The sequence below is a fragment of the Emydura macquarii genome, unplaced genomic scaffold, assembly GCF_026122565.2.
Source record: "Emydura macquarii macquarii isolate MOO-44397 ecotype Brisbane River unplaced genomic scaffold, CSIRO-AGI_Emac_v2 contig_3295, whole genome shotgun sequence".
Taxonomy (NCBI): domain Eukaryota; kingdom Metazoa; phylum Chordata; order Testudines; family Chelidae; genus Emydura; species Emydura macquarii.
The window spans coordinates 4,040,065-4,053,406 of record NW_027133432.1 but is presented as its reverse complement, the minus strand read 5'-3'; the positions used below and the strand labels follow the sequence as shown (position 1 = coordinate 4,053,406).

The following is a 13,342-nucleotide window of genomic DNA, read 5'->3' as shown; positions in this document are numbered from 1 at the left end:
TGAAAAAAAAACAAAAAAACAACAACAACTTCGTCACTCATCACATTTAGGAGTTTGCCACTCCAGTTCCCCTTTCAGTCTCCTGGACTAGAAGTGTTTGTGTTTGAGGGTTTGTTTAGTAACTGTATTCTGGCACCTGTTTCACTCTTTGACTAACTGAGATTCAAAATAATTCAAACTATTGGACACTTTTTTAGAAAAGTAAATAGGAGGCAATTCGGGAATTTTAGTTCCTTAAAAATAAATCTGTTAGCCAGTCTAAACTAGTAACATATCCTGCATGACAATCCTTGAGAGTGCTGAATCGCCAGCATGCATTTGAAAACTGGATTAATATTTTTGGTCATTTGCCTTGCTCTCCAAGTTCAAGGAAGGAAAGGTAAGTTCACATGTAAAATGATTTTTTTTAAATTTATTTTGTGTCTTAGTTGAAAAATCTTTGGAAAGGTCAAGTTATTTTCCCTAGCTATAAAAGTCACTGCCTAGAATTGAGTACTATAAAAATCTAGGTTAGTGATACTGTTAACTTGAAAAGCTACCCTAAGAAAATGTTGACTTAATTTCCATCATGTAGCTTTGCTCAGCACTAAACGCTCTGTAAAAGACGCACTTTAGTTTATTTACTTATTTATGTTTCTAGATGAAAGAACAATTATAAATGACATGGAAGAGGCAAAATAGCTGAAGAGAATGCATAGGGAAATGTTTGTACTGTTAATGAGAATCTGCTGTTATGGAATTGAAAAGAAAGCAACAAAGTGAATTTTTGGCTTTACTGGGCATTGTCAGGGCCAACTTAAAAGACCCTTGGATATATACACAAATATTGTAGATAGAAATGAAACTGCCAAAAAACAGAAAATGTCAATGCAAATAAGGACTACGTTACTGATGAATGTGTACAGCAAAACAAGCCAAAAATATAAATGTTATAAAAGAAAAATGAAAAAGGCTATATCTGCTTACCTATATACTTCATGAAGAATGTAAAAAAAATAATCATAATAATTAAGTAGTACTTCTTTCTGACATGTAAAACAAATTTCAAATCTGTTTCAATGAATAGGTTCCCACAAAAAATAAAAGGAAGCATTGATTTGTAAGTCTTTAGGAAGAATAAAACCAAGACAGCACAGAGACAACTATTCTGTATTCAGTGAAGCAACTAAAATCGTTCCTTTAGGTATATTAAAAAGTTCACAAGCCTAATTGTTCAACACGAACAAGAACAAAAACATGAAGATTTGGTTTTTTTCTCTTTGTTCATTTACATACAGGGGGGGAAAAAATCAGATTTTATTTCTATGACAAAACATTGTTGGTGGGGGTTGCTTTCATTTTTTGTTTTGGGGCTTGTTTGTGTTTGGCTTTTTTATTTATTTATTTTTAGATTGCTTACTAACTTTTCTATCTGTGCTTTGACATTTATATAATCTAATTAAAATGCCAGGTCACTATTGTTTTACGCTTTGTCTAAGGAATTCATAAATGGCCTAACACATCTTACTTTCTTTCAATCCTAGTCATGTTAGTTAAATGCAGAGATCAGGCAGTATCACAAGAGTAGTTCCATTTGTATTTAAATCTTTGTACAGAGGAAGAGAGAGCCCAGCATTCCTCAGTTTGCTGTTGATAACATTTAGAAAACTTTATTTGTGCAGCAAATTACCATTTTTCTGTTTGCAGACTTTTTAAAAAAAAATAAAGAATTGTTTTATCTCATTGAAATATAGTTAAATAGCTATAGAGAACATTCAGTGCATCAGAGTACTGAGGATGTTTTATCTTGGCAAAACATAATGGGTCAGCTAAGTGCTAGCACCAGTTGCAGTTAATTCGTATGGGGCTGCTTTACTTTTTCATTTCATGAAATAGTTGCAATGAATCACTTAACATTTGGAAGTGTGGTAGAAAGAGGGATGAGTGAGAGTGAGTGTATAAATCCAACAAGCATGATAAGGGAAAAAAAAGTTTACCAAGATACATTGCCTTTGTATTTAAGGCATGAATTTACAAAATTATAAGATAAAACTTATTCTTATTATTTATTATTAATAAATTATTATTAATTATAACATTATTAATGCACTAATGATGGCATCAATAAGATGGACAATTTGATTATAAAACTAAAAGAAATTAAAAAAGTAAGGCTGAACATTCTGTCTTATCACCATTTGTGGTGCCTAGATATTGCAATTCACCAGTTAATACTGTAATTGGATGACATTTTATAAAGAGAAATTTGGGCTAAATATTAGGGGAAACTTCCTAAGGAAGAGCCATACAGAACTGAGAATGTTTTCTGCAAGGGAAGTGGTAGAAGCCCCATTGCTGGAACATTTAATAATACCTGCAGAAGATGTACTAGATAATATTGAGGGACCATCTTGCAGCTGAGGGGGGAAGGACTAAATCATTTAATAGATTTTTTTTCACCTCTAATATCTCTAATTCTTTAAAATAAAGAGCAGCACATAACAACTGGATCAAATATTATTGCAATACTTAGGAACAAAGATTATAGGGCTTAACTTGAATTTCCTGGATTTTGTTGGTTTATATTGCTGTAATTTGTTATATATATTCATTTCAATAGTAATAGGAAAAATTCTCACCCCCTAACATTTATAAAGTATATCCACATATATATTGGGATTATTTTTATCATCATATATATAAACCCTAAATATTGTGTATGAAAACCTTTTTAAAACTAAATTATGCTCTCAAATACACATGCACAACTCTGATTGACTTCAAAGATATTTAGGTCTCCAAAGGTATTTAGGTGTGTAACCAATGGGAATTAATTGACTAGATGCTTTTGAAAATCCCATTACATGATTACCTGCATCTTTAAGTGCCTAAATACCTTTAAAAATCTCACCATAAATATTTACATTCAAGTAGTGAATGGACATACTTAGATAATGGACATAACCTAGCTATGTTCAAAACTTTCATGGCCCTTACAGTCTACTATACAGTACAACTGCTACACACATATAATTGGGGAGGGTAAGCATTCTTAGGGAATTGTAGGCTGAAATGCAAATTAACTTTTTTTCCCTTAAAAAAAAGTCTTCAGAATCCCAATAGTCTCTAGACTAATTCACAGATTAATCAATTGCTGGTTTTTCTCCCTATGACAGAACTGTCAACTCAAATTATTTTCAAGGTGGACAAAAAAAAGCAAGTTAGCTTTTTGAGATATTCTATATTCTCCTTACCCACCTAATTTTGCTAGGAGACCTTTAACAACCAAGGCAGCTACACATGTCAAAGGGGGTTACTAGAGAGGAATATAAGGTACTCTCTCCCCTTCATGGGCTGAGTAGCCAGAGCTTTAGCAATGCTCCAGAATTTGTTAGTCCTATAATCCAAAGACTGAACTTGAATTCAGATCTTATGCATTACCCTACCACTAAACTGGCACAAACCATTTTTAATGAGAGGGGGAAAAACCCTTTATTTAGGCCAACAGAAAGTGTGTGCTACATTTCAACCTAGAATGAATTTTCATGGTTGAGTTATAAAGCATTGAAAATACAAACTCACCAATGAAAGTGTTGACGGGCTTTGAGCTCTCCTAAAATTACGTATTGAAATTGCATACTTTGTACCTGCTTTCAGTCAGAAAAAATGTAAACGAGCAGCATAACAGTGCTCAAGGTTGCTATGTGTGAGGGGGTTTTTTTAGTAGACAAATATTCTCCATTCACTCACAGTCATTCTTTAGGAGACAAAGGCTTTCTGTGCGCTCTGTGAAATCATTTTAATTAATTCTGACTTACTGAGCTGTCCCAATTCAACAGTGAGTAACTGTTGCTGATCTTTGTTAGTATAATTGCCCTTGAGAAAAGGGTTAAACAAATCTATGCCAAAAGAGGGGAAATAATCATAAAAATAAAACTTCAAAGAAATAAAACATGGAAATGTCAGATTTACTCAATAGAATTATTCCACAGTTCATCCATGAAATAAAGATTCATGTTGCTGAATTAAGGACAATAGTTACCATGTTTGTGTTTATAAACAATTGAAAAAATATAATTCAGTTACTTCAAATGCAAAAACACTGAATTAATAATGATTGCTTTTTTATATTTAGCATTCCTCAACCTAACACCAAAGTTCAATATATATAATAAAATATTAGTATTGTCAGTGAATATTAAACATCAGTAGCAAATGTGTTATAGGTTTGCACACAGATACCATGGTGATCGGTGAATTATAAATGCCTAGACAAGATAGCTTTTAAGAGGAAAACAATAGAGATTAATCTAGAGAACGAGATATGTATTACCAATAAAGGGCTGTGTCCCCTTGAAGAATCTAAATTAACAGGCCACAGTGAAGGGACTTTATCCCAAATTACCCTCCACATGCTAGAAAGCCATATTATTGTTTATTATCTTCTGTGCAAGTTCTTACAGTTCCCTTATAACTGTGGTATCTTGGTGCCTTCTAGTCAGACATTAAGTGACGAGACTAACATCTGTCATCTGTGGTTCACATGCTCTCATCCTTTTCTCAGGAGAAAAACTCAATATGCATTATGGTGTATTTGTTATGGGGTTTATTTCCCCCCATTCTATGTACATGCTCGTCATGGACATAGGGTTAATTGTGTCTCTGCCCCTTTTCTGGTGTCTCTGAGGGCACCCTTTCTGAAGGCCTCTTGCTCTTATCTCTCTTGGATGGAATCTTATTATTCTTCCACACTCAGACTGGGGGTCCAGATACACTATCCTGTGTCTTCCAACCACTTACCACCTTGCAGGCCTGACTGGATTTCAGGCACCTTCAGTATATGATATTGATCCTTCTTAAAACAAAGTGTTTTTATGAAGTAGTTGGAACAAAGCATTAGAGAAAAAGGGATTCTACAATAACAAAGAACTGACACGTATTTAGTTTTACCTAATCTTACATTTCACTATGGGTGTAGCTGGGGGGGACATGGGAGCATTGCCCACCCAAACTGCAAGCCTTGGGCAGGCATGGAATTTGCTGCCACTGCCGCGTCTCACCCTGCCCTACATGGAGCTATCCCTCCAAATTTAGAAGTCAAACTACACCTATGCATTTCACTACAGGCTAAATTAGATAGGCTTTCCTCTTCCATTACAGTAACAGAACAGAACCAACTTCCATTCTCCTAGCAAGCCCAGGTCCTCCTGAGGGTCCATGGGTCTCTCAGTCTGACCCATTCTGTTTAAACATGTTTCAGTACTCCACAGGAAAGCATGCTAGAACCATTTATGCTATTCACTCCAGCATTGCCTCTTAATGACCCTTAAGCGTAACATAGATGACTATTAAAAAGGGCTTCTTTTCCCTCTCCGTAAGTGGGGAGGCTGTTTCAGCTACCCAGAGTGACCCCTACAGTGAATTATACATCCCCATTTATGGGACAGACACTTCAAGGTGGTGTCAGATCTAAACACCATATTAACAATCACCAAAGAGCACCCCTACATTTGTCACAAAAATTGCTAAGTGTTTATACCTAATGCAGTTGTGGCCCCCATTACTGCCTCACAAACTTTAATGTATTTATCTTCACAACACCTCTGTGAGTCAGGGAAATACCATTATCCCCATTTTGCCAAAGGGGAACTGAGGCATAGAGAGACTAAGTGATTTACCCAAGGTCACACTGAAAGGCTGTGGTACAGCAGAGAAGTGAATATAGGACTCCACATTCCAATCTAGCACCCTCACCACTGCATCATTCTTCCTTTCTCTTAGTGAAAGCAGTGTCAAAAACTTTACACTTGGGACAAAATGTAGTGAAGTCTGTTGTGGTTCTTAGCTCATGTAGAAGGTCATTACAGATTCATGGCCCCTGAGAAAGCTCTATATTCTGCACAGGTAAGCTTTACCTTCACTGTGGACAGTGCCATTATGCTTAAGGACTTGTGTTGACAGCCATTCTCCTTATGTCAGAGCTTTATGTAATCTTTCAGGCACACTGCTTCAGACTCCTAAAAGTGCTTTCTTCTGCCAACCAGCATAACCATCATATTACTTGTACTCAGTTTCAACCATCTGCTCTCTTCATCCATTAGCTGATCTTCTCCAAGCAGTGTACCATCTTGGTGGTGTGCTAGTACATATCAAAATATAGACAGAATTATATGTCATCTGCGTATTGTTGGCACTCAAGCCCATGTTGTCTCATGGTTCTCCTGGTGGCTGCATGTAGATATTGAATAGCATTGAATGGAGAATTGATCCTAGTGGCACTCTTTGATCTAGTGGCAGAAAGGCAGTCTCTCTCAAGGAAAGACTCAAATCATTATAGAGCATTCTCTAGGACCCTTGCCACCTCTCTTGGGTGTGACAGCAGTATCTCATGGTCAACAGTATCAAATCCTGCAGAGAGTTGAGGAGAATGAGAATGGATGTTTGTCCTTTATCCACTAACATCAATGACATTAATGCTGTTTCTGGCTCATGTCCTGGCCTGAAACCAGATTGTGCCAGATCCAGGGTATTTAGTTAAACTAGATGAGCTCATAGGAAACCTTTGGCTAGTTTCTCTAAGAACTTACTCAGGAATGGAAGGTTTGATATTGGACAGGGTTTGAATAGATTTGCTGCACCCAGGATGCATTTCTTCAGTGCTGGTTGCACTTGGTTGAAGGCAGAAGGGAAGATTCCTTTCCTGAATGAGGCATTGGTTATTTCTCTCAGGAAACACCCAGTCTCTCATGACTCTCTTTTACCAGTTTACAGGTCTTAAGTCAAGACTTTTTCAACATGTGCAATACTTATTGTAGAGTAAATGTGTTGAATTCAGACTGAAGATGGGCTGTTTGTTGGTCAGTGTATTCGACTGGAACCATACAAGAGGAACCTTCCCAAATGTGTCTGATCTTTTACAAAATAGGAAGATCACTCTTCACTGAGCGTGATGCTGCGTAGACTTGGCTGTAGACTGTAGGCAGTCAGTGTTAATGAAGCAGTTTTCCACCCTGAATAGTTCCTTAGGTTGGGATTTGGCAGGTTCTAGGAGTCTGAAAAGAGGGTTCTCTTGGCCTGTTATATATCCTTAGCATAGACTTGAAGAAATTCTGTTTCAGTCTATCTATTTCAGCATTTGTTTTCTCTGACTGGTGTTTGAATTTCCATCTCTCTATCTTCATCTGGTTTAGGATGTCAGAAAACCAAAGACATCTGTGTGGGCAAGCAAGGAGAACAAGAAATTTTGGGAGGGGACAGTGTGTCAGTGGTCAAGTTCCTTAGTGATGCAATACTTAAGGAAATGAACTCCTTCCCACTAACTGAAATTCAAAGCACTTTGCATACTTTTGAGTGAAAACAGTGATCTTTCATACTGCACTGCTAATCCAATGAGGTTTCTGGAGGTTCTGTCAGAGAAGAATCAAGTTGCCCTTACCTAGTCCACTCTCCCTTTGCTTATCCATTTTAAAGACATTGCTTTAAAAAAAAATCCTGTGTTTTGCAAACAATGTTTTTTTCTTAAGAGATCGAAGTCTGTCAAATTTTGTAAACTTTATATTTGGAACTAAATCATTAAATTCTTCTGTTTTATTTTAATACATATTCTTGACTCATAGGATTTTTCTTTACTAATTATGAAATTGTATCAGTCATTCCTTCTCACAAGGAAAATACAGTACATTGTGTCATTTGAATATTACATTACAGTAAGACAATTCCTCCAGTCTTTGACAGGAATTTTGACCGAGTCAAGAATGAAGGCCACTCAATAGTCCTAAGGAGCAGCTAGAGATGACCACCCCAAACCCACAGTTCTCCTGGATTCTCAAGGATAGAAATCCCATGGATGCTGGGACATTCTAAAGATTGTGGCGCCATACTGCTCCCCCTTAACCAAACTGAGGCTGGTTAGCCATCTGTCTCGGATAACTTAGACACAATAAATCCTGCATCCTGGGCAGAGGTTTGGACTAGATGATGCTTACAGTCTCTTCTAAACCTATGGTTCTATGATTCTAAGATAAGATTTATGAGCCATGATCTCAACATCCTTAGGGTGTTTTGTTTTTTAGGGGCAGTTGGCAGGGGGAAGTTGAGACACGAACAAAATTATCTATCATGAGGCAATCCCTGCAGATTTGTGGAAATCCACTGTAGCAGAAAGTGATCAACCTCCAACCCAGGGCCGGATTAAGGCATAGGTACTATAGGCCTTTGCCCATGGTCCCAGATCCTGGAATCAGGTGATTACCTCAGACTCTCACTTCTGATATTTTTTTAAAACAAGTTTTTAGCTCTCATGTTTCTAAGCAAAAGCTTGGAACTATGACCTGAGTGTAGTTAATCTATGTAATCTGACTGAGTTGACAGACAGCCCAAAACAATAGCACCAAGAAGCATAAACAGCACCATTCACTATGGCATAGAAAACCCATGGCCTACCATTCTGGGGGCCTGCCAACACCACCCAAACAAAATATTCTGTTTTCCTGAGTTCAGTCCTTCAGCGAAAGGAAATAAACCCACTCCAATTTCTGGGATAAGTACTGGGAAACTCTTTCTGACACTCCTTGGTCCAAGTTTCCCAAAAGAAGGGGGCCTTTTTTATCACTCCTAAGAGAAAGAAGAGGGCCCATGATTATTGCCTCTGCCATGCTGGGAAGATCTGGGGGCCCCCTGCCGCTACTTCAAGTGGAGGGGCTGGGTTTCATGGGTAAGGCCCTGCATTACCTTAATCTGGCCTTGTTCAGCCCTGCCTTTTCTACACCTCATCAGTCCTGTCCCCATGGAACTGGGATGGAGGAGCTGCCATGGTAACAGGACACAGGGAGTGTGCATGCTGCAGAAGCCCTGCTAACCCCTGGCAGGAACCACCAGATTTGGCTCTTGATTGCTCCCCCTATTGAAGGGGAGTATGGTTCTGAATAAGGAGTCCAGCACTTGTCCTTTTTATCTGTACCAATTGCACCTTATGTGCTCCAGGGGTTATATGTTCACTTTTTTCTTCAATGTATACTAATCAATCACTTCTAGAGAGCTGTTGATTTGTTTTTAATTATATGTCATTACCCTTGCCTACTGCTACAGATTTAAATATAAATTCATGTACTGTGTTACTTGCTGTAAATACATTTATAGGAAAGCTGTTGAAATAACCCATTTGGTAATTTCGTTCAGTTTCTTTATTACCAGTTACTGTTTTCTTCCTTGAAAGAGACTTGGGTTTTAATTAGTAATTAATATACTCTGAAAACAGTATGCCTCATTTATCAATCAAGCCTTCCTCTCTACACTTGGAGAACATCCTCTTGTATTACAGAGACTAATTTACATCTTTTTTTTTTTTTTTTTTACTGATTTCAAACTTTGGGTTGATTTCAGGCAGTTCTTTTCTTTTCCTAATTCTTTTCTGAATTATTCAAACTTTAACATTTTTGTCCTGATGTCACCTTTTACTTTTCTATTCAAGCATTCAAGATTTTGAAACTCTTCTCTTTGCATATAATCAACTTTCTGGCATCTAGTTAAACTAAATGTCGTATTCTGAATTAACCCCGTAGTATAATGCAGTCATGTGGGTGTATTTTGAAGACCTGAAAAAGAGAAAATGAGAAATAGGAAACAGGTAATATTGGCAGCCAGAAGTAAGGGAATATTTATAAAAGGATATCCACTGTAATAATGGAAAGCAACCATGGATGCAATCTCCCTGCTCCTTTCTGTAGAAAAGAAAAAAAGAAAGAAATTCCACCAACCTACTCCATTAAATTTTTACATTTATTTTTTTCTAAGAGCCCTGTTAAATAGCCATGTATTCTCCTCTTAGCATCATCAAGACTAATAGAGCTGTTCGGGACATTTCCAATGAAATGTTATTTCATCAGAAAATGCTGATTTGTTGAAATAAACTTTTTATGGAAAAGCATCAGTATAACAAATTTCTCAACCCCTATTAATTTTGAAAAAAAAAATTACCGAAAGATTTTGTTTCAACATTTTTTAAACAAAAGAGTCTGGCTTTTCCTGTTCAGGACTATCATATTTTGAGAACCTGTGTTGTAAATGTATGAGATCAGGACTGGGGAACAAGGGATTCCTAATTTTAATGCTTGCACTGACACTAACTCCCATTGTGGCCCTGGTAAAGCCACTTTACCTGCTTTCCTCAGTTATGCCATCTGGAAAATGGGTGAAATTATACCTAGCTCCTTCATAGGTGAGTTACTGAGGATTAGTTTATTAAACTTCTGTAAAGCTCTACATAAATATTTAAAGTTTTATTAAAAAGTCACCAGACTGTGGCAGATGTCTGCTTTCCTGAACTAGAATTATCATGAAAAAATAAAAACAATCTTCCACACATCTCCTGAAAGTAAAACTGGTACAAATGCCTTTGCCAAATAACATGACTAAACAAAAGGGCAAAAAAATTGTGCAGGGAAAAATATCTCCCCCCCCAAAAAAAGTCTTTTGCTTTAAATTAAAATAAATCTCCATATTCCTGGGATTCCTTGGAATATGGTGTCTTCAAAAAGTGTTCTTAATAAATACACCATGCAAAATTGGGATGAGACGAGTCTAATCGGGTATACAGAAGGGGAAGAAAAAAGAGAGAGAGACACATCACCACCTGGCAAAGGTCTTGTTATATATATGTGTACATTTTTATTCCACAGGAGAGACAAAGATGCACAAAAAACCCCAAGCTGCATAATCCAATGACACATATTCAAGCATGAAAAATGTTTAAGCCATTTAGATATTTGTGCCCTTTGGTGAAAATTCCTGAGGTGTATAATTGACAGAGGGAGGACATGGGTCTAATGAGTCACAAACAAGCAGCATTTATCCAGAGAGATTTTGCTCTTCAATTAGCAGTCAGTAATCTCTGGGAAACATTATGAAGAGACAGTGGGGTTTCTAAGTCAAGTTTTATAGACGTTTGATAAGAGAATGAGTCACAAGTTCATACAGCAGGTGTCGTGTACAAAAAAGAATAGGTCATCTATGAGATTCCAAAAGGGTGAAATTTATCCAGGTATGCATGGCTCACGCAAAGCCCTCTGCCCCATTCAAGCCCCACAGTGCCCCTGTATATGAAAGAGGGAGGTTGTGGCTGGAGTAGCTATAGCAGAGAAAGAGTCTACCTCTGCCCTGAACAGGCAAGCAGAGCAGGAGCTATTTGAGGTGGGTCAAGGGGGGTGAGTAATGTAACTACGTTGACCCTGATCCAGCAGCCCAAATCCCAGTCTTAACATAGGTGGCACAGAGGAGCTGCAGCCACTATTCCAGCCTTGAACTGAGAATCTCCATCATACTGGTCTTGTAAATAGAATGGTTCTTAATTCAAGCTAAGCCATAAGGTCAAATCCTGGGGAAGAAGCAAATCCTTCATGAAATGTCTTTGTTCCATACAAAAGCTATTATGGGCAAAATCCTTATCCCCAACTGGTCAGATTGCCTGTTCAGGTGAGCCACAATCACAAATACAGTACATGAGGTGGAGCACAAGCCATATCCTCCTGCTATCCCCTCTGTGTGGGCTTTTGACCTTGCAGAAGAGCTTGCAGAGACATGCCATGGAGATTTTACTGGGATAGAATCTTCCTGCATGACAGGGGCGTAGCTATGGGTGGGCCTGCATGGGCCATGGCCCACCCACTTTGAAAGCAGGCCCACCCAATCTCTTGCTTCTGCTGTGGATGCTCTGCTTAAGCTATCCTGAAGCATCAGGCACCTTTTGGCTAGTCGCTATCCAAACTTCTGGCTTCCAGCCATGTAACCGGAAGCCAGAAGTTTGGGAAGTGAAGTGACTGGCCAAGCTACCTGAAACTTCAGTTGCCAAGGTAACTGACGCATCAGGCAGCTTAATTTCTCAGCCGGTTGCTTCCCAAACTTCCTGCTTCTGGTCCCATGACCAGAAGCTGGAAGTGGCTCAGACCCACCTGAGTCAATCACATGTCCTGCGGAAAAATCACTTCTGGCTATGCCCCTGCTGCATGAGATTTCCACTGCTGCTACTGCCACACGTGATGCTAATAATCCCCTTGACAGCATTTGCATGGAGCAAAATCCTTTCATGCTGTCTCACCTTTATGAATCATAATTGGGCACCATTATTGGTTCATACCGTGAATATGGAAACATTAATTCATTCAAATGCATTCATAATGCCTAAACAGCCATGGTTATTCCACTTAAAGGACAGGTAAAGTATATCAAAAGTACTAACCTATCCCTCTGTCTCACCTCTGTCATTTCTCCAGAATATTTTCCATCTTTTTGATCATTTGCATTGACACGTCAATAACATGTTGATACAAATATTTACATGATAATAAGTTAACTGCAGTGATTTGATATGACACATGTTATATAACTATCATTTTCACATACATTGCAGGTGATCAGGCAGTTCTACTTAGGCAAGTCTAAAAGTTGCTGCCATGCAACCTGCAGTGTGATTTAAAAGGCAAAACAATTGTGTACTAGCTTCACTTTGTAAATATCCTGCCACTGTATGGTACTCATTGTCACCAAGCTCTTCACACACAAGACTACTACTTATCACACGTTAACTATAATTATTATTATAAACTGCAAAACCCAAGCTTCACAATTTCTACCTGTGGAGAATTTGATGCTGATTCAGATGTTAATTAAGAACTCAAACAATAGCCATGTATATGAGGAGAGCCTCTTCCGTCTTCGGATTTTGCATTCCTTTTTGCCACATCCAGTTTTTCTGTTACTCAATATCTGATCCATTTCTCTCCATTTTTCTGGAAGACTGTAATTCACTGAGTTCTAAATTCTCAAAGTGATGTTATCTTCTTTATTTTTAATTCATCCATCTAAAAACAACTGACAATTTTGTACTATTTGTTTTAGGTAATTTCTTCCAATTTGCAGGAAAAAAGACCTGATTTGTTTTACTCTTAATTTTCTAATAGTCTTATTCTCTTGTAAATGTGTTCTCTTGGTTTATCACCTTTCTCCACCACTTAGAAAGTCTGAATATTTTCCAAAAGCAATTGTTGTTTGCAGCCAATTCACCAGCATCCAGGCTACATGCACATTATGTCATCCTCTTATTTTCTGCCTCCAAAAGTTTTCCATTATCTACAGAATTCACCCCTTCATTTTACTAACCATTTATTCTATTTACATTTTTTAGTATTTGTGTGTAAAAAATGTATCAGACCTATGAAAATTTATCAAAAGTATCCTTAAAAGTGCATTTTAACATCAACATTATAATTTATGCAGCATTAAGAACAAAATCTAAAATACACTGATTACTTCACCAAGGGCTCCTTCATTATCTTCATCCAAAGGCTACTTGGTCAGCTCATGAAAATGT

General features: G+C 37.6%; 1 protein-coding gene across 1 annotated transcript in view; it reads left to right on the top strand.

Annotated features, from left to right (window-relative positions):
* Window positions 1-312: 312 nt before the first annotated feature.
* IMPG1 (interphotoreceptor matrix proteoglycan 1) overlaps window positions 313-13,342 on the top strand; it is an 87,696-nt gene continuing 74,666 nt past the window's right edge. The window contains exon 1 of the mRNA XM_067532667.1: window positions 313-379. Coding sequence (XP_067388768.1) covers window positions 313-379 — 67 coding nt within the window. The remainder of the gene's footprint in view (window positions 380-13,342) is intronic.